Raw genomic sequence first — 22138 nt, 5'->3', positions numbered from 1 at the left:
CTGAAGGATGAACAGGGCGTTCAGGACCCACGTTCTCGGGATCGGTGGGGGTCCCAGCGATCAGAGAATTATCCCCTATCCACGGATAGTGGATAATTGTCTATTCTGGTACAACCCCTTTAATCAGGGCAGGTATCACTTACTTGCTTGATGGGTTACAAAGTGGATTTTAATGTACCACCTAGGATCAATGCTGGCTGAAATGAGGCGCCCTCCAGAATTCACCAAGGACCGCAGTTACATTGACAGCTGTATCCACAATTCTGCTGGACTCCTGCGACAAGAGATAACAATTACACAGTTAGAGCTCAGATAAAGGTCACGCTCGACAACGAGGCGAAGCTAAACTTCCATGGGCAACCAGCAGAATTTTGAAAAACAAACTGTACAGTACATGGCCTCGTCCACATGGAATTTTAGAAGTTTTGTATGAAGACTTAAACTACAAAATGTAATCAAGGAAACAATATTCAGTATTGAACTAGAGCCCCACGACAAGATGCACCCAAGACAGCAGCCTGGTCCGCCTTCCCCTTGTAGTGTAGTCCACAGTAACCAGAAAAGACGCTTCATTGTCTAACTACCATTTACAAATAATAACTGGGAATCTGAATGGTTGCTATGGGCAACACCTGCACTTTTTGCTTTGCACTAGTTCTCAGAAATGTTTCCAGTGTCTTCAAGTTGGATTTATCGCTGTGTATTGTAGCAACTTGTTTTGTGGTTTGGAACGGGCGCTAGAACTAAAGAGAGAGTCACAGTAGGGGTGCCTGGCAAATAAAGTAGCATGTCTGGCTGCTCCTGCCAAAACACAAGAGGCTATGGCCCAAAGTCTCACAGCTGTCAGTGGAAGCATGACAGGGGTTTGTAGGTGGCAGGCAGTAGTTTGGTAAAGGTTAAATTAAAGGGTAGGATCGACCTGGAAAGGGGAGGAGCATACAGCAAAAAGGGTGGGCCTACAACCCGGCGGAGCCTATGAGAGGAGGAGCTTAGTCAGAAGCCACAGGAGTAGTTTATCCTGGCGCCAGCAACCCGCCCACCTGGCTTACTCTTCAGGCTTGTGCGGTTTGGTCTTCTACTTGTGCACTTTTGTCACAAAGGAACCCCCATTGTGTTGAGGTTTTTTTTAACCAGAAAATCAGGGACACCTAATTATATGTATGAGGCTTTTAAATCACAGGGGATTGTCTAGACTGAATAAAATTGTAACAAACCCTCAGCTGTGACAAGTATTAGGTCAGAATATCAGCTTCTGGACGTAAACAAGAATGTTTGCATTTTCTGACAGCAAGCAGTGATCTTGAAAGCAGTGAGGAATTGATACACAAAGTATGACGTTGCATAAATTCTCATATGTTATAAGGATTAAGGTTTATTCACTTAAAAACGTTTTAACATTTCTCACATGTTGTAAGGAATCACGGACGTCCGCAATAGTAATTATTCCTATAAAATGTATCTGTGCTATAAAACGACCCTGATCCCTGAGCGGCTGCACCTTTAATAGATGAAGCCGTTCTTTACCCTTATACGGAGCGGAGAACATTTTATGAATTCCTATAAAATATAAGTCATTATTTGCCAATCGATAAAACAGCTGCGTATCGGGCTCCGGGGGGAAACTTTGAGGCTCTAGAGTAGAAAAAACATTAAATTGTAAAGCAGAGAGGGGCGCACAACGGAGATCAGACAGCAAAGAGACCTATGTGGAGAGAATAGCTGGGGGGATGTTATAACAACAGCTCCAGGATGGAGAATGGAGAAGGATAGTGTAACTGCGCAGCAGGAAATGCATCCGAGCTCCAAGATAAATACATTCTACATTCCTTATTATCGGACTGTATGGAATGCGTTCATCCTGCGTCCCAAACCGGTTACATCTCTGGCAGCACCCGCAAATCATAATACCCAACAGCCCCGCTGTGCGACTTCTCAGTACTGATATTACGCCACATGCACATGGTACATGCAAGCATTCATTTTAATGTAGAAGGAACCTTACACTGTAATAATTCTATCTCTGTCCACCAGGGGCGCTGCTCAAATAAAGGACAATATTTGATTTCTACGTCACCAGTATAATTGGAATGTGACACATAAATTGTTGCATTGCTGGGATGATACAGTGATACAAAGGAAAGGGCGCAGAACAGATCAAACAAATCTTGAACCATTCAAAGTCTACGGTAATGACAGAAATAGCCCAGTACAGAGCTCGGCTGTTTCTGTCCGGGCTATAGACATTGAACAAAGCAGCAGGTGCATGTGCAATCATCGCTCCACTCACTCCTCACTGCTAACGAAAAGCAAGACACAGGGGGATTGGGGACCCCGTTCTCGCAATCGGTGGGAGTCCCAGCAGTGCGGCCCCCAGAGATCAGACAATTATACCCTATGTAAAGCTAGGATGATAGGAGATAAATTGTTGATTCTTGTATAATCCCTTATTATTATTGGTATTCCACATTTAGGCATGTATGGTATATTATTAGGATATGACATCAGCGGAGGCTCGCTGGGACTCCCACCAATTCAGAGAAGGGGCACCTTGTTTTCACCAGAGAGGTAGCAACTCATGCACTCAAATTAAATTGTAGTGAATGGGAAATCCGAGCGGACGCGGCGGTTTCTGAATCTCCCATTCACTATAATGGGGATTGACTGAATGCAGGAACATCCCACCGTGGAGCACGAGTATCATCACCCCTGTTCTCTTATCTGATATATGAAAGCGAATCTCTGGTCTGAAACCACTTTATTATAATAGGAAAAAAATCACTTTGTGAGGGATGGCGTTCCTTTGGGACAATCCCTAGCCCGTTATTACACTGCATTAGGAGTTGTATATTTATAACATTATACTTAGCTTTAGTTGCTGCTGTTCACCCCTCCGTCTGTGTTTTCTCTATCATTCCCTGGAGAAGACTCTATTTTCATGGCTCCTGTAAAACAATTAGAAGATCATCTATTTATTTCCAAGATGTGTTGTGTGGAACAAGTCACGGCTGCTGCCTGCAACAATAATATCCCTATCCTGATCCCTACACCACGCAGGGGTCTGGTACCGGTCCAATACATCCATATGACCTCCCCTGTTCTTAGGCTCGTTCTTCTCAGCCGCATGTTTCCTACCTTTTCTCAATGTCTACACTGCGAGTTGCTTGTAATTTATGATCATTCTGAGACAGGTGTGAATGGTGACAATCTGTACACCGCTGCAGTATATGTTGGTCTTATACACGAAATAGGAGATAAATTCTGTCCTTGTAGTGGAAATCATCTCTCCACACACTGACCTCTGCGGATACACAGCAGCCAACCTGAACAAGCAGAACTGTAACGTTAGGTCTTCGCACGCAGTATGCCCCACGCACACGACCGTATTTTTCATCCGGAACTACGGACTCATTCATTTATTTTGTCCAAGGACGCTTTTCCGTATTTTTTCGGATGGGTGTCCGTGCTGAAAAAATTATAGAACATGTCCTATTCTTGTCCTTAATTGCGGCACGCGCTATCCCTTACAAGTCTATGGGGCTTACGTAAATACAGACGGCTATGGACGTGCATCCGTAAACCGTCCGTATTTATGGAAGCGTTGCTATACAACATGTTGGTAACATCATTTGCAGCCTCCTTCTATTTTTTACGGATCCGTATATATGGATCAAATACGGATGCATTATGCGGATAGTTACGGATGACTACGGATCCGTATTTACGGATAGATGAAAAAACGGATAGATCCGTATTTACGGATAGATGTGGCTTAACATATTTTACTGCGTGGAGTGAATGGGGTATTTCACAGTAAGTATGAATCACCTTGCCTCCTATTGAGTCTGTTAATGCCATATCCAGCCATTTCGGAGTTAAGTTGGTCTTTTAAAGAGGACCTGTGATCTCTCCTGATGCATCTATTTTTAGTAAATACTGGTATTCCCCTTGAAACAAGAATTCTGGAACATATATTCTTAGAACTCTGCATTGTGTCGTTCCTCTGTTATTCCTCCTAGAAATTTATGAAGAGATTGACAGTCTTATTCTGTGACTACTGATTGGACAATGTCAGTCTGTGCTGGGACAGGCCCCCAACCGGTAGCACACAGTTGTCAATTTACTCATAAAATTATAGGAGGAATAACAGAGGAACAGCAGAATGTAAAGTTCTAAGAAAAAATGATCATGGAGAATGCAAGTATTTATTAAAATAGAGATGTCAGGTGAGATGATTCGTCCTCCTTCAATAGATAACAGATGCTGGGTGACAACCATGTATTCAGCGTTGCAGTGTGGAGCAATGTTGTTACCCGGCTGTTCACAGGTACAGAATGGTATAGAAGTCTGCAGTGTCATGTCGGGTTGCAGCCTCTTCTGCCGTAGTGCTGAACTTGTAATCACCATTGTGCAGGCAGCATTGCAGCTGTAGTTTGAAATCTATGGGGCAAACAGAGCAAGTTCTTTAAATTAAACTTATTCACACGAACATTGTATATGTCCGTGTGACTGCCGTTAAAACAACGACCGTCACACAGATGCGTGTATTCTAATGGGGCCGTTGTTTAAACGGACCGTGTGAAGAGCCCGTTGAAAAATAGAAAATGTCCTATTTTCTTCCGTTTTCACGGATCCCTCGACTCAAATCTATGAGGCATCCGTGAAAACGGGTCCTGCACAGGTGCAACTCTGATGTGAAAAACGTTTTTTCAGATCCGAGTTTGCAGGCGGTCGTGTGAATCTAGCCTTAGGCTACATGCACACGTTGCGTAATTTGTGCAGATAAAGCAGAAAATTCCACAGGTAATATCCACTCCTAATAGTGCGGGTTTTTTTATGTCTATTTTAGGTGCGGATTTTGCATTTTGATGCAGAAATAGGTGCGTTTGTATGTTACGGATTATAGTGTGTTTTGTTTCTTAAAACTAGTCAGATACAATTCGCAAGCGGAAACGCAAGATAAATTTACATGCTGCATATTTTAAAATACGCACCACAGTCCAATTTACGTGCATTAAAAAGTCCGCAAAGTGTAGATGAGATTTCTTGAAATCTCATTTACTTTGCCTGTGCTATTATTACACTGCAGATTTGCCGTACGAATATATGCATGGCAAATTCGCAAGTGATGTGCAACTTTCCTCACCCCCTAAGTGGCATATATGAAGTATAACACATCAGAGTCTGAGGAAAGCCGTGTAACATCCCCTATGGCCGATCATCCTAATGTGTGTAGAAACTGTTATAAATAAATCTAAACTCGTTCCTGTGGCTGCACTGACAATTGCTCAAAAAATCCCAAACTTCCTGGAGAAGAGTCATTAGTTTCCTACTCAAGTGTCACAATCATAAAAATATCCTCTTGTGTCTGATTTAGGAAATGACTGTAAGACGGAGAGAAATATTTGTAACTTATCTGAAAGTCGTGACGTTTTATATTCCTTGTTCCCGGCCTCCGTGCGGCAGCGGCCTAAAGAAGAAATATTCACAAGATGAAGAAATATGCGAAATGTTTATGGATGAGGAAGGAACGGCCTAAAATGTATTGTGTGGAAGTGATCACTGTAAGCGGTATCTGCACACGTAGCGGTATTAATGCATTATCACATTGGTTTCATAAGGAATTCATCAAATCCCGCACTGTTGCCAAAATTTGAACGGTGACAAATTTAAAGGCTATCTACACCTTTAACATCAATATATATATATATATATATATATATATATATAATGTGTGTGTGTAAAATGTGTCTTGGTGTGATTGGTGCAACTTCCAAAATATTTTTTATTAAAAATGATTTTTACTTTATGAGATACAGCTGCTTTGTATACTGTATATAGAGTAGCTGTATCTTGCACTGAATCCTGTATCTGTCAGGTCAGTGGGACTGACTGATTCAGTGTCAGCGGGTCCTGCATGACTGACACACAGGATCGAGCGGTTACTGATCACATCTACGTTATGACTGTCGGAGACACGCAGGACCCGATGACACTGAACCCGTCAGTCCCGCTGACCTGACAGATACAGGATTCAGCGCTAGGTACAGCTGCTCTATATACCTGATACAAAGCAGCTGTAACTCAAAAAGTACAAATAATTTTTAATAAAAAGTATTTTGAAAGTTGTGCCAAAAGACATTTTTATTAAAATATAAAAACATATATAAAAAAAGATTACAAAGGTGTACGTTACCCTTCATGATTACAGACCTGACTAACTCTAGATATTTCTTAGATATGTTAATGAATACAAGCGTTCAGTGTGCTGTACAGCGTGAATGCTATATGAAAATGGAGCAGTCCCCTCTGTTGGTTTGATTGAGGGACCCCTTTACCCCACTTATAATTCTTTACCTTCTAGGGTGCCGTGAATGCTCCCCCTAAACGGGAGTGATCTAAGTAAAGCAGTAGCACAAATGTCTCTTCTGTCCCAGGTTACATTATTTTAGCTACCTGCACTGACACATTGTAACAAGCCTTTAGGTATGCAAGCAGGACTAAGACCTCGTTCACATCTGTGTTAGAGGCTCCGTCAGGGGCCTCCGTTTCAGATTTTGCCAAAAATACCAGAAACAATAGCGCAGCATGTTGCGCTGTTGTTTATGGTAAAACTATGGACATCCTGTCAGAAAACTGATGAAACACATTAACGTCAAGGAGCTCCGTCGGCCGCCGCTGCTGTCCGTGGTACAATGGAATTGGGGCGTCCAGTTTTTCCCTTTTTCTGCTCCACTGACGGAGCAGAATAACGAAAATACCAACGCAGATGTGAACATAGCCTAAGGCGGGATTCACACGACCGGGTCGCGTCCGAGCCCGAGTGCCGGCCGGTAAAATCGGCCATTCTGCCCGGCCGGTTTGCATAAAGTTGTGCATCCGTGCCGGGCCGGGCAGATCCGGACAGTGACATCAGCGGCAACTCCTGAAGGGGAATCCCCATGTGTTCGGGGATTCCGCTTCAGGAGTTTCCCCTGATGTCACTGCCCAGATATGGACAGAGACATCAAGCTCTCTGTCCAGGAGCGGAATCCCCGAACACACGGGGATTCCGCTCCTTCAAGGAGCTAAAGTGCGGCTAGCACATAGCAGAGCGGGGAGATACCTCCCCCCCCCCCTCCCCGCTCTGCTATAGTGGCGTCGCTGCAGTAGTAGCAGCCGCAGCAGCAGCAGCTTCTGCAGCTTCTAGCGGCGCCATCAAAGGTATCGCCGGGCCAGGGCGCTTTTAAAACAAGCAGGAGAAGGGAGCCAGCGCAGCGCTCCCTTCCACCTGCTGTACACCCCGGCCCTGCCACACCGTGTACAGCGATGCCATTCGTCCGAATGGCATCAACTCCTCCTCCTCACATGCACTCTGCGCTGTGAGGAGGAGGAGATAGAGCGCAAGAGCCGGAAAACCCGGCCGTCACTCGGGACACATCCCGGTGATGGCCGGGTATTACCCGGCCCCATAGACTTCTATGGGAGCCGGGCGGCCGGGTACCCGGGCGAAAATAGAGCATGTCCTATTTTTTGACGGGCGGTTTTCCCGGCCGTCAAAAAATCGGTCGTGTGAATAGCCCCATTAGGGGTCTATTATTCCTAATGCAGCCGGGTGCCGGCCGATTTATGAACGGCCGGCACCCGGCCGGGAAACCCTGCCGTGTGAATGAGGCCTAAGTCAGGATGGGTTTTCTGCAACTGATGTAACTAAAAATGTTACCATTATCTGACAGCAAGTAGAGATTTTAAAAACGTAATCGAAACACAAAGTATAAGTTTCTATCAGTCGGATCGGTCATCATTTTGCCACCATGATGTATGGCTTTTATGGATATCATTGCTGCAATACTGGAGGGTAGGACTGTGTTCACATGACACTTGTTCAGCGTATGGTCCAGGAAAGCTGCAGACAGATAGGCTGAATTATTTTGATTTATTTTCTCTACTATGGGGTCCAATACCACTATACAGTATATACCTATACAATGGCACACATCACAGCTTCTCGTCACAGTATAACATTGGGAAATCCTTCTCATGTATATTTGAGGAGACTCAAACCTGATGTGAATGAAGCCTGAACATCTTACATGGAAAATAAAGATCTTCTCAGCATTTATTCTCACAGCCCAAGTGTCACTGACCCGAAGTGTAACGCTGCGACTCCTCTCCAGACCTGAAAACATCATAACGGGGGCAAGTCACATCTCCCAGAGTCATCGCCAAATGTCCATCAACTATTTAAGAAAATATTTTAAAGGGACTTTAGAAATAAAAAGTCAAATCAATTTCTCCTCCTCCACTTGATGAAGTCTTTGAAGCGGCTTGTAAATCTTCATGACGATCGCTCTGCTACCGGGGGCTCAATCTACAATTATCTTCTGACCAATAAGGAAGCAGCAGCGGCACTTGGTAAATCAGTGTCGACTAATGATGATCAATGAAGAAGTAATGGTAGTGAAGGGGTCGGACGTTAACCCCTTAGTGACCGGCTTATTTTAGACTTTAACGACCAAGCCATTTTTTAAGTTTTTCCATCGTCTCGTTCCAAGAGCTCTAACCTTTTTATTTTTGCGTCGACATTGCTGTATAAGGTCTTGTTTTTTGCGGGAGAAGATGTAATTTTTATTAGCACTATTTTGGGGTACATAGAATTTATTGATTAACTTTTATTACCTTTTTTCTGGGGGGGGGGAGAATAGAAAGAAAACTGCAATTTCGCCACTCTTTTTTTGCGTCCTAAATCTACGCCGTTTACCGTGTGGTATAAATAACACAATAACATTACTCAGCAGGTTGTTACGATTGCAGCGATAACAAATTTGTATAGATTTTGTATGTTTTACTACTTTTACACAGTGAAAACACTTTTTTTCCAAAATTATTTGTTTTTGCGTCTCCATATTTGAAGAGCCGTAACTTTTTTATTTTTTCGCCGATGCAGTCGTAGGAGGCTTTTTTTTTTTTGCGGGACGACTTGTAGTTTTTATTGGTACCATTTTGGAGTAGATGCGACTTTTTGATCAATTTTTATCACTTTTTTTTTAAGGCTGGATTCAAAGAAAAGAGCAATTTTTGCATGTTTTTTTATTTTATTTTTTTACGACGTTCACCGTGCGGGTTAAATGATGTAATAAGTTTATAGTTGGGGTTGTTACGGACGCGGCGATACCAAATATATGTAACTTTTTTTACTTTATTTTTTTAATAATAAAGCAGTTTGTAAGGGGAAAAAGTGGGTTTTTTCACATTTTTTTTACTTTTCTTAAACTTTTTTTTAACTTTTCTACTAGTCCCACCAGGGGACTTCACTATGCGATTATCTGATCGCATTTATAATACCCTGCAATACTTCTGTATTGAAGTGTATTATGCCTGTCTGTAAACCAGAGAGGCACCCGAGTGCTTCTGCCTCTCCGTTTCAGCGATTGGTGGGGGTCTCAGTGCTCGGACCCCCAACCGATCAAATCCTCTGACATGTCAGAAGTTTTTTGAACACTTAGTTACCCACTAATAGGAGTCGGTAAAAAGAACAATACAAGAGTATTACAGTATATCGTACAAACTATATACTAGTCCCCAGGAAGACTGATGAAAAAGTTAGATAAAGTTTCATATATCTAAAAATGTTTAAAGTGCAAGACCCGTTCCCATTTCTCCCCAAAAACATTTAAAAAGACAAGTCACATAACTGGTATCGCCAGATCCATAAAAGTCTGAACCATCACAATATAACGCTATTTAACCCGCACGGTAAATAAGTAAATAAATGAAAACACCAGAATCGCAGTTTTTTGGTCGCCTCGTCTCCCACAAAAACATTAAATAAAAAGTGATCAAAAAGTCTCATGTACCCAAAAATGGCACCAATAATACAGCTCGTCCGGAAAAAAATAAGCCCTCAATAGACGGAAAAATAAAATCGTTCCGGCTCTCAGAATATGGCGACAAAACACAAATTTTATTTTTAACAATTAGTTTTATTCTTGCAAAAGTAGCAAAAAATTCTAAAAATAGATATAAATTTGGTATCGCTGGAATCGTATCGACCCGCAGAATAACGTTAACAAGTCGTTTTTACCGCACAGTCAACGCTGTAAAAGCGAAGCCCAAAAAACAATGGAGGAATTGCTGTTCTTTCCATTCCGCCCCACAAATATTTTTTCCCCAGTCTTCCAGCACATTACAAGAGACGATAAATGGCGCTGCGAAAATCTACAACTCGTCCTGCAGAAAACAAGACCCCGAACAGCAGTGTCCGCGGAAAAAAAAAAAAAAAGTTACGGCTTTTGGAAAGTGAGGAGAGAAAAATGAAAATATTAGGAACGGCTTCCGGAGGGAAGGGGTTAAGATGGGAACCCAATACTTTTCTCCTTTTCGCGCATCTCTGGTCACATGACGTCACCGCGCCAGTCGCCACGTCTGAATATCAGAGCGAGGGACCAGAACAAAATTTGACAGGTAAGTCTATTACAATGTTTATTATTTCTCAGTATTGGGGGCTTCGGGGGTCTTATTATCATACACGGGTATTCCAGTCATAAACACTTCTCGCCTGTCCACCGTATACGTGATAAATCTGCGGTCCAGGTCACACGGGCCGCACGGACACCCCCGACCTCCACACTTACAATGGGGTCTGGCGTTACATTCACTGACTATAAGGCTGGATTCACACGAGGTCATTACGTCCGTAATGGACAGAACGTATTTCGGCCGCAAGTCCCGGACCGAACACAGTGCAGGGAGCCGGGCTCCTAGCATCATAGTTATGTACGACGCTAGGAGTCCCTGCCTCTCTGCAGGACAACTGTCCTGTACTGTAATCATGTTTTCAGTACGGGACAGCAGTTCCACGGAGAGGCAGGGACTCCTAGCGTCGTACATAACTATGATGATAGGAGCCCGGCTCCCTGCACTGTGTTCGGTCCGGGACTTGCGGCCGAAATACGTCCGTCCATTACGGATGTAACATGGTCGTGTGAACCCAGCCTAAGGCTGAACACACACGTTGCGTATTATGTGCGGATTTGAGGCGTGTATTTTCATGCGGCCAATCAGCAGCGTAATACGGTACCAGTAAAGTAAATGAGATTTCAAGAAATCTCCTCTACACAGTGCAGATATTTTCGGGTCAGTTCACACGTCGCGTAAACACTGCGGATGTTCCACAACGGAATTGGTAAAAATCGCATTTCTATGTGTTTTTTCGGGTGCGGTCTTTACGTTTTGATGTTTTTTCGGGTGCGCTTTTTACGTGTTTTTTCGGGTGCGGTTTTTACGTTTTGATGTGTTTTTTGTCATGTTTTCGTGCTGCGGGTTTCGGTGTGATTTTCCACAGCACTGGGCAGATACAATTCGCAAGCGGAAACGCAAGATAAATTGACTAATGCAGATTTTAAAATCCGCACCGAAGGTCAATTTCCGTCCCGAAAAACACTGCAGCGCGTACATGATGTTTCCTAGAATCTCGTTGACTACGCCGGGACTGTTTCACGCTGCGGATTTGCCCCCCTAATATGCATTGTGTGCATTGACCCAAAGAGTATTTACAGATGGGGTAACCGTAGATGGGAGGCTCCGACGTATGCCACTGTATACATATATGCGTATGTGTGTTTACAGGACGCCGGTGTGGTGAACGGAGTAGTTGACTACAATATTCCATACAGTAAATTCAAAAGTACGATAATTCATACGCCGAACATACGCTGCAAACGCAGTAAATACCGCTTTATCATATACGTTATGTATTTTGTATACTGTTCAGAGCTATTATTATATAATACTCCACATATATATTATATACATTGCATAGCTAGCTGTTACTAATCGATCACCCCGGTGTCAGCAGAAGGAAAGCTTCATACGTCTCAATCATACATGTTTCCCGCCTTTTCTATCAGCCACAGTCGCCGCTTTCGAACTACAGATCCCAACAGGCAGCGCGGCGGAGTATTGAGTCACGTGTTCATACAGCTGATCCTTCCGGCATGCAGCGCGGCGCCTCCTCAGTCATGTGTCCAAACAGCTGATCCTCCCGGCAGGCAGTGCGCGCTGAGCGGGATGGGGTGATGTGACGTCATGCTATGAGACAGCTGACGTAAAAATGAAAGCATGTACGGTGCCGTTACTGTGTCACGTGTTGTCCGTTGGCTTCGTGTTCTGTATGTAGGTCACATGTTACATTACTTCTGGTGGTTGTCACGTGGTTTATTGTTTTATGTGTTTTGCTAGTCGGAAATGCTCCTTTTCTGAGCAGTGATAATACATCAGATAAACGTCAAGAAGATCAAATTCAATTATCAATATGTAGTCACTGTCTGCAGCAGACCCAGTTATGTAAGGTTCTGTTCACACCACGTTTCCTTTACTTCAGGTAACGTATAGATATGTATAAAGGTCTGTCAGAATTGAGCACTATTTGTGTATATATATATATATACACAAACCTATACAACCTAAATAATACTGTGTACATACATTATATTACTTATCCTGAGTTACATCCTGTATTATACTTCAGAGCTGCACTCACTATTCTGCTGGTGGAGTCACTGTGTACATACATTACATTACTTATCCTGTACTGATCCTGAGTTACATCCTGTATTATACTCCAGAGCTGCACTCACTATTCTGCTGGTGGAGTCACTGTGTACATACATTACATTACTTATCCTGTACTGATCCTGAGTTACATCCTGTATTATACTCCAGAGCTGCACTCACTATTCTGCTGGTGAAGTCACTGTGTACATACATTACATTACTTATCCTGTACTGATCCTGAGTTACATCCTGTATTATACTCCAGAGCTGCACTCACTATTCTGCTGGTGGAGTCACTGTGTACATACATTACTTATCCTGTACTGATTCTGAGTTATATCCTGTATTATACTGCAGAGCTGTACTCACTATTCTGCTGGTGGAGTCACTGTGTACATACATTACTTATCCTGTACTGATCCTGAGTTACATCCTGTATTATACTCCAGAGCTGCACTCACTATTCTGCTGGTGGAGTCACTGTGTACATACATTACTTATCCTGTACTGATCCTGAGTTACATCCTGTATTATGCTCCAGAGCTGCACTCACTATTCTGCTGGTGGAGTCACTGTGTACATACATTACATTACTTATCCTGTACTGATCCGGAGTTATATCCTGTATTATACTCCAGAGCTGCACTCACTATTCTGCTGGTGGAGTCACTGTGTACATACATTACATATCCTGTACTGATCCTGAGTTACATCCTGTATTATACTCCAGAGCTGCACTCACTATTCTGCTGGTGGAGTCACTGTGTATATACATGACATTACTTATCCTGTACTGATACTGAGTTATATCCTGCATTATACTCCAGAGCTGCACTCACTATTCTGCTGGTGGAGTCACTGTGTACATACATTACATTACTTATCCTGTACTGATCCTGAGTTACATCCTGTATTATACTCCAGAGCTGTACTCGCTATTCTGCTGGTGGAGTCACTGTGTACATACATTACTTATCCTGTACTGATCCTGAGTTATATCCTGTATTATACTCCAGAGCTGCACTCACTATTCTGCTGGTGGAGTCATGTGTACATACATTACATTACTTATCCTGTACTGATCCTGAGTTACATCCTGTATTATACTCCAGAGCTGCACTCACTATTCTGCTGGTGGAGTCATGTGTACATACATTACATTACTTATCCTGTACTGATCCCGAGTTACATCCTGTGTTATACTCCAGAGCTGCACTCACTATTCTGCTGGGGGAGTCACTGTGTACATACATTACTTATCCTGTACTGATCCTGAGTTACATCAAGTATTATACTACAGAGCTGCACTCACTATTCTGCTGGTGGAGTCACTGTGTACATACATTACATTACTTATCCTGTACTGATCCTGAGTTACATCGTGTATTATACTCCGGAGCTGCACTCACTATTCTGCTGGTGGAGTCACTGTGTATATACATGACATTACTTATCCTGTACTGATCCTGAGTTATATCCTGCATTATACTCCAGAGCTGCACTCACTATTCTGCTGGTGGAGTCACTGTGTACATACATTACATTACTTATCCTGTACTGATCCTGAGTTACATCCTGTATTATACTCCAGAGCTGTACTCGCTATTCTGCTGGTGGAGTCACTGTGTACATACATTACTTATCCTGTACTGATCCTGAGTTATATCCTGTATTATACTCCAGAGCTGCACTCACTATTCTGCTGGTGGAGTCATGTGTACATACATTACATTACTTATCCTGTACTGATCCTGAGTTACATCCTGTATTATACTCCAGAGCTGCACTCACTATTCTGCTGGTGGAGTCATGTGTACATACATTACATTACTTATCCTGTACTGATCCCGAGTTACATCCTGTGTTATACTCCAGAGCTGCACTCACTATTCTGCTGGGGGAGTCACTGTGTACATACATTACTTATCCTGTACTGATCCTGAGTTACATCAAGTATTATACTACAGAGCTGCGCTCACTATTCTGCTGGTGGAGTCACTGTGTACATACATTACTTATCCTGTACTGATCCTGAGTTATATCCTGTATTATACTGCAGAGCTGCACTCACTATTCTGCTGGTGGAGTCACTGTGTACATACATTACATTACATTACTTATCCTGTACTGATCCTGAGTTACATCCTGTATTATACTCCAGAGCTGCACTCACTATTCTCCTGGTGAAGTCACTGTGTACATACGTTACTTATCCTGTATTATACTCCAGAGCTGCACTCGCTATTCTCCTGGTGGAGTCACTGTGTACATACATTACATTCCTTATCCTGTACTGATCCTGAGTTACATCCTGTATTATACTCCAGAGCTGCACTCACTATTCTGCTAGTGGAGTCACAGTGTACATACATTACATTACTTATCCTGTACTGATCCGGAGTTACATCCTGTATTATACTCCAGAGCTGCACTCACTATTCTGCTGGTGGAGTCACTGTGTACATACATTACATTACTTATCCTGTACTGATCCTGAGTTATATCCTGTATTATACTCCAGAGCTGCACTCACTATTCTGCTGCTGGAGTCACTGTGTACATACATTACTTATCCTGTACTGATCCTGAGTTACATCCTGTATTATACTCCAGAGCTGCACTCACTATTCTGCTGGTGGAGTCACTGTGTACATACATTACATTACTTATCCTGTACTGATCCTGAGTTACATCCTGTATTATACTCCAGAGCTGCACTCACTATTCTGCTGGTGGTGTCACTTTGTACATACATTACATTACTTATCCTGTACTGATCCTGAGTTACATCCTGTATTATACTCCAGAGCTGCACTCACTATTCTGCTGGTGGAGTCACTGTGTACATACATTACTTATCCTGTACTGATCCTGAGTTATATCCTGTATTATACTCCAGAGCTGCACTCACTATTCTGCTGATGGTGTCACTTTGTACATACATTACATTACTTATCCTGTACTGATGCTGAGTTACATCCTGTATTATACTCCAGAGCTGCACTCACTATTCTGCTGGTGGAGTCACTGTGTACATACATTACATTACTTATCCTGTACTGATCCTGAGTTATATCCTGTATTATACTCCAGAGCTGTACTCACTATTCTGCTGGTGGAGTCACTGTGTACATACATACATTACTTATCCTGTATTGATCCTGAGTTACATCCTGTATTATACTCCAGAGCTGCACTCACTATTCTGCTGATGGAGTCACTGTGAGTGCAGCCCTGGAGTATAATACAGGATGTAACTCAGGACAGCATTGGGGACTTGGCACCATCATTCTTGCGAGTATGGGGGTCCCCGCAGTCAGATCCTCCTTTATGGGTCAAGCTTTAAATTGGTTCTCCAGCCACACCAACTTATCACCTATGCCAAGCTCTGGTAGTCCCATAAAGAATGAATGGAACTGCAACGCACACTCACGACCCCCTGCTCCTGTTGTTTAGGGGCCTCAGGACCCCCTCCTGTGGATATGTAATAAGTTGTTCTAGTGTGGTAACCCCTTACATGCTGTAACTGTATATGGTGGTAAATCCCCTCTACACGTATTTTCATGTCTTCTCTGCGTCTCTGTTTCTAGCTCACAGGGTCTCGGACTTTCCATCTCGTCGTCTGTAGATCACATACAATGGAGGAATCTCACATGTGGATGGAGGATTCCCTGAGGAGAACATCTGAGATAGGGCGAGAAGTACTGGAGCGAGCGCGGCGCAGGGACGTAGACTGGTGGTCAGCAGGTACACCCGGCGACCGGAGTCCGAGGACACATCCAAGAGTGGAGACCCCAGAGGTCAGTACATGTCCAGTTCTGTAAGAGGTACACAGGGACAGTGCAGCCACCAACCTATCCACAGCCCCTGCTACCGTGACACTGACCAAGATAAAATACATTATTCATGAGTGACCAGCAATGAGGTTGTCACAGCCCCGCCCCCTTCCATTCTGGAAATTAGTACTGGTCTGAAATCCGACTTCACCAATGAGATCTTCACACATTTCTCTTGGACACGTCTGTTGATTATTGAACTGAACTTCCCCTGTAAAGGAGTTTTCAACAAATGTCGATGTGCCGTGAATGTCCCCAGATACCGATGACAAATGCAGAAGCCGCCGTGCAGTCAGCAAGTGTTTGTGAAGCTCCCATAGACTATAATCTAGAGTGACCACAGGGGCAGCTACTTCTCTAGGACGCTGTGCACACATACGCTTGATGCTTGTGAGGGTCGGACCCCCATCGATCAGATATTTATCCAGTATTCCCTTTAAGTTTAGAAGCAGAGGATGTTTTTGGCTGTAATACTTGACCTCTGCGTCCCCGTATACCAGAAATGAACATTGTCCTTGTATCTTGTGCAGGAGGAGGAGCGTCCCTCGAGCTTAGAAGACGCATTCAGCACATTGTCACGCTTCATGCGCCAAACGACGGAACAGTGTGAGGTAACGATGTCACGTGGCGGCCTGAGGCTCCTCCCCTTATGGTTCACTATTATAATCACAGACGCTTTTGACATTAAAGAGTAACTGCACTTTCAGAAAAGTTTTGATATGTCAAGGAGACACGTCAGGAGTTTTGATCGCTGGGGATCCGGGTGCTGAGACCTCCACCATCACTGAAGCGTTTAGCTGAGCGCCCTGCACCTTTGTCTGTGATGGGCGCTCTTTGTCCGGTTACACAGATCGTGTATGACCCTAATGAGGAGCTCCAATCACAGCCGAAGATAGAGCGCTCAACTGCGGTCTCAGCACCCGGACCCCCACCAATCAAAACTTCTGACATGTGAAAAGTTTTTAAAAGTGCAGGTACTCTGTTTAACCCCTTAGTGACCACCAGTACGCCTTTTTATGGTGGTCACTAAGAGGTTAATGTGTTCCCAAACCATAGACATTGTTGTAATATTGATCAGAGACCGCCAAGTCAGCGCGAGACGTTCTCTTATCTTACATAGTCACCTCTGCTGGGAACCAGGCACCCCGGTACTTGGGATGAGGAGGGATTCCAGCGGTCGTGCTGCCACAGATCCGATATTTACCCCATATCCTGTGAGAGAACCCCGGCAGTGTGGAGATCCGGCTATATGTCCCCCGCTGCTGCTCCAGGTTCTTGCGGGATGTTTACGGCGGTGATATCTTTTTTTTATACACTGACGCAATATAAGAATCTGTATCGACCAATAATATCCCACGGATCCGAAACGGATGAATTTAGTAAAGCTCCGACCTTGCTCAGCCGTCATGGGGCGGTCTGTATCATTGACCTGTAGGCGATCATGGACAGTCGCTGCCAGTGTTGTGTATGGCGTACGTGACCGCTACGGAAAACCCAGCGGAATAATAAATAGGTGCATGGTCTGTATAGATACCTAAATCTCATTCTTCATCTCCTAGAGGTATCACGGCTGTCTCGCACCGCAGGTAATGAGCAGGAGAGAAGCGCAGCACGTCTGCAGATTTCACTGTAGGAAACGCCAACAGAAGCCCATGAAGCCGCCTCCAGGTCTGGTGAGTGGTGAAACAATCGTACTGCAAAGTGACTGCGACGGGAGTGTATTCAGGATACAATGCAAGCCTGAGAAAAGTATCTATACGCTTTATAAATCTCCCCGAGTACTGAGTGTAGGGCTGCGTTCACATCTGCATTGTGGCTTCCGCGCTAGCGTATCCGTCAGAGGAGCACAGGAACGGAAGTAACCATTTCCATAAAAATAAAAAAAACTTTGGTTTCAATGGGTTTTATTTCTGCATCAGTTGTGCTCAGATAGGGCCTGTTCACATCACCGTTCGCTTTCCGTTCCGGGCTTCCGTCGGAGGTTTCCGTCAGGTGAACCCCGCAACGGAGAGTGAAAGTGAAACCACAGCTTCCGTTTCAGTCACCATTGATATCAATGGTGACGGAAACCTAGCTAATTGTTTCCGTCTGTCGCCGTTGTGACAGGATTCCGTTGATATCAATGGTGAGGGAAATGGAAGCTGAGGTTTCCGTTTGCCTTTCCGTTGAGGGGTTAACCAGACGGAAACATCTGATGGAACCCCGGAACGGAAAGCGAACGGTGATGTGAACAGGCCATTATGCATTAAGTTTAACGTATCCGTTTTTTTTCCGCACATTCACAGACTAAAAATGAAAATAAGGCTCTGTTCACATGTGTCAGAGGCTCCGTTAGGGGGGGCCTCAGTCGCAGATCCGGCAGGTTTTGTCTCCGGAGCTTACCGGAGACAATAGCACAGCATGCTGCGCTATTGTGTCCTGTGAAATCACGGACACCCTGACTGAAAGCTGACGGAACCCATTAAAGTCAATGGGTTCCGTCAGCAACCAGTGGTATCCATTGTGCAACAGAACCGTTGGTTCCATCATTCCCTTGTTCTTCTCCTCTGACGGAGCGGAACAACGGAACACACCGACGCACGTGTGAACACAGCCTAAGAAAGATGTAAAGATAAAAATAGATCGATTAAAAGTGGAGTATAACTGATGACAAACAGAAAGAAAAGACTTAGTTCTAACTTCATCGGATCCGCTAAAACAGGTGCCACAACGCAGGTGTGAACGAAGCCGAAGATAGAAAAGTCAGAAATAATTGCATGTAAATGATGGTTTGCACCCAGTTCTGTGTGTGGGAAGCTGCACAGTTTTACATAATGGGGTTGCACATCTGGTCCCTGTAGCTGCAGTGTTCAGATTTCGGCTCTGTGTATTCCTGTTGTTAATTGGTCTTTCCAGGTCACATGGTCAGGGAAGTCTTTACTTGTTGGTGGTGGCGTCCTCCGTACAGTCTGTGTTTATACTCCGCAGGGCTTGGCCACTGCTCCCCTACAGTCTGCTCGGAGAAAGACCAACCCCCGACATGTTAACATTGAAGTTGCTCCTGGAACATACAATATATCAGCCGGTTCCCCAAACTGTCAAACACAAACGCACCTGGTGAACATCACCCCCGGGCAGAGCGTCGACCTGACCTTCCATGTGTAGTCTGTGTCCCCAGGAATTACTGGGGGACGGGACTTCATAAGAAGACTGGACCAGACCATTAATATTATTTATTATTGATTAGTGCAAAATGAGAAATCTCTAATTTATAGATCATTGATATCAAGTAACTCCAGTCATTGACGGTGGACATACCCGTAATATGGTACGGACCTCGCTATTCTATGCAGCAGACAATCCTGATCGTGTGACACTTGTGAGCACTCTACATCCTGATCCTGTGGCACTTGTGAGCACTCTACATCCTGATCCTGTGGCACTTGTGAGCACTCGACATCCTGATCGTGTGACACTAGTGAGCACTCTACATCCTGATCGTGTGGCACTTGTGAGCACTCTACATCCTGATCCTGTGGCACTTGTGAGCACTCGACATCCTGATCATGTGACACTAGTGAGCACTCTACATCCTGATCGTGTGGCACTTGTGAGCACTCTACATCCTGATCCTGTGGCACTTGTGAGCACTCTACATCCTGATCGTGTGACACTAGTGAGCACTCTACATCCTGATCGTGTGACACTAGTGAGCACTCTACATCCTGATCGTGTGGCACTTGTGAGCACTCTACATCCTGATCGTGTGGCACTTGTGAGCACTCTACATCCTGATCGTGTGACACTTGTGAGCACTCTACATCCTGATCGTGTGGCACTTGTGAGCACTCTACATCCTGATCGTGTGACACTTGTGAGCACTCTACATCCTGATCGTGTGGCACTTGTGAGCACTCTACATCCTGATCGTGTGACACTAGTGAGCACTCTACATCCTGATCGTGTGACACTAGTGAGCACTCTACATCCTGATCATGTGACACTAGTGAGCACTCTACATCCTGATCGTGTGGCACTTGTGAGCACTCTACATCCTGATCGTGTGACACTTGTGAGCACTCTACATCCTGATCGTGTGGCACTTGTGAGCACTCTACATCCTGATCGTGTGACACTTGTGAGCACTCTACATCCTGATCGTGTGGCACTTGTGAGCACTCTACATCCTGATCGTGTGGCACTTGTGAGCACTCTACATCCTGATCATGTGACACTTGACCTAATGTTTTCAAGGGGATTTAGAAAGTGCTTATCTGGGGTCAAAATACAGGAATATAAATCTTCCCTATCTCTGCCGTCACCACATTGAGTAGTGATTGGTTGTAGAGGAGCAGATCTCACGCTGTAAACCAGTAGCGGCGGGTGTAAGAGGACAGAGCTGACAGGGGAATTTATTAGTTAGGTGACTATTTTTGTGTTTTTTTCCCTCAATAAAGGGGTTTTGGGGATTTAAAAATCATTTAAGAAGAGGCTCTGTCACCAGATTTTGCAGCCCCTATCTCCTATTGCAGCAGATCGGCGCTGCAATGTAGATTACAGTAACGTTTTTATTTTTAAAAAACGAGCATTTTTGGCCAAGTTATGACCATTTTTGTAGTTATGCAAATGAGGCTTGCAAAAGTCCAAGTGGGTGTGTTTAAAAGTAAAAGTCCAAGTGGGCGTGTATTATGTGCGTACATCGGGGCGTTTTTAATACTTTCACTAGCTGGGCGTTCTGATGAGAAGTATCATCCTCTTCTCTTCACAACGCCCAGCTTCTGCCAGATCACGCTGTGACGTCACTCACAGGTCCTGCATCGTGACGGCCACATCGGCACCAGAGGCTACAGATGATTCTGCAGCAGCATCAGCGTTTGCAGGTAAGTCGATGTAGCTACTTACCTGCAAACGCTGATGCTGCTGCAGAATCATCTGTAGCCTCTGGTGCCGATGTGGCCGTCACGATGCAGGACCTGTGAGTGACGTCACAGATCTGCACTGTCAGAAGCTGGGCGTTCTGAAGAGAAGTGGATGATACTTCTCATCAGAGCGCCCAGCTAGTGAAAGTATTAAAAACGCCCCGATGTACGCACATAATACACGCCCACTTGGACTTTTACTTTTAAACACACCCACTTGGACTTTTGCAAGCCTCATTTGCATAACTACAAAAATGGTCATAACTTGGCCAAAAATGCTCGTTTTTTAAAAATAAAAACGTTACTGTAATCTACATTGCAGCGCCGATCTGCTGCAATAGGAGATAGGGGCTGCAAAATCTGGTGACAGAGCCTCTTTAAGTATGAGTAGGCTGTAATGTGTGCTGCAGGACAGCGGGGGGCAGCAGAGTTCTTTCTGATTTCAGGCCTTGGCGTTATAAAGTTACAAGCTTTGTTTTTATTTATAATAAAGATTTGACCTTTTTTATTTATCTGAATAATTCTGAGTGTAATAAAAAGGCAGAAAGAAAGAAAATTCTGATTTATTGTCCATTCTGATGTATCCGTCTGCACCCGCTTTTCTTACTGAGAATTGGTTACATTATAGAATTAAAGTGAGGTGTCCAGGCTTCCAAAAATAGCGCAACACATGACCAATGGCTGTGTTCGGTATTGCAGCTCCGCTTCATTGAAGTGAATGGGCTGATCTGTAATACCAGACGTAACCTTTGGACAGGTGTGACGCTGTTTTTCAAAGCAAGCAGTTATGTTTTTCTAATCCTGGACAACCCCTGTAATTATTGAGTGACTGCACTTTTATCAAACTTTTGATGTCATAAAGAAATATCAGGA

The 22138-nt window shown here is 44.1% G+C and overlaps 2 protein-coding genes across 3 annotated transcripts in view; one reads left to right on the top strand and one right to left on the bottom strand.

The window, feature by feature from the left end:
• Positions 1–11918, bottom strand: part of DENND2B (DENN domain containing 2B) — a 183859-nt gene extending 171941 nt beyond the window's left edge. Inside the window, exons 1-4 of the mRNA XM_075836786.1 lie at positions 11789–11918; positions 8124–8216; positions 4311–5467; positions 144–2942 (exon numbers count right to left, since the gene is read on the bottom strand). The gene's annotated coding sequence lies outside the window, so the exon portion shown is untranslated. The remainder of the gene's footprint in view (positions 1–143; positions 2943–4310; positions 5468–8123; positions 8217–11788) is intronic.
• A 68-nt stretch (positions 11919–11986) lies between these two features.
• Positions 11987–20857, top strand: AKIP1 (A-kinase interacting protein 1). Of its 2 annotated transcripts, XM_075838183.1 has the most exons (5): positions 11991–12150; positions 16122–16331; positions 16898–16978; positions 17927–18040; positions 19335–20857. In XM_075838183.1, the coding sequence occupies exons 1-5, from the start codon at positions 12097–12099 to the stop codon at positions 19509–19511; spliced, it is 636 nt and encodes a 211-aa protein (XP_075694298.1). In that variant the 5' UTR covers positions 11991–12096; the 3' UTR covers positions 19512–20857. The 2 variants fall into 2 exon arrangements, with proteins under 2 accessions (XP_075694297.1, XP_075694298.1); XM_075838182.1 differs by lacking the exons at positions 17927–18040; positions 19335–20857 and adding an exon at positions 17488–17918 and having other exon boundaries at positions 11987–12150.
• The last annotated feature ends 1281 nt before the right edge of the window (positions 20858–22138 follow it).

This window comes from Rhinoderma darwinii, chromosome 9, assembly GCF_050947455.1.
Source record: "Rhinoderma darwinii isolate aRhiDar2 chromosome 9, aRhiDar2.hap1, whole genome shotgun sequence".
Lineage (NCBI taxonomy): Eukaryota > Metazoa > Chordata > Amphibia > Anura > Rhinodermatidae > Rhinoderma > Rhinoderma darwinii.
Note: the sequence above shows the minus strand (reverse complement) of the source record. Positions and strands in the feature narration are given on the sequence as shown.

What these genes read in the sequence shown, in the direction of transcription:
- AKIP1 (XM_075838182.1), top strand. Translation starts at nt 12,097, where the DNA reads ATGTACGGTGCCGTTACTGTGTCACGTGTTGTCCGTTGGCTTCGTGTT. An exon ending in GTTGGCTTCGTGTTCTGTAT is followed by an intron (nt 12,151 to 16,121) that starts GTAGGTCACATG and finishes CTCTGTTTCTAG; the next exon opens with CTCACAGGGTCTCGGACTTT. An exon ending in AAACGACGGAACAGTGTGAG is followed by an intron (nt 16,979 to 17,487) that starts GTAACGATGTCA and finishes TATCTTACATAG; the next exon opens with TCACCTCTGCTGGGAACCAG.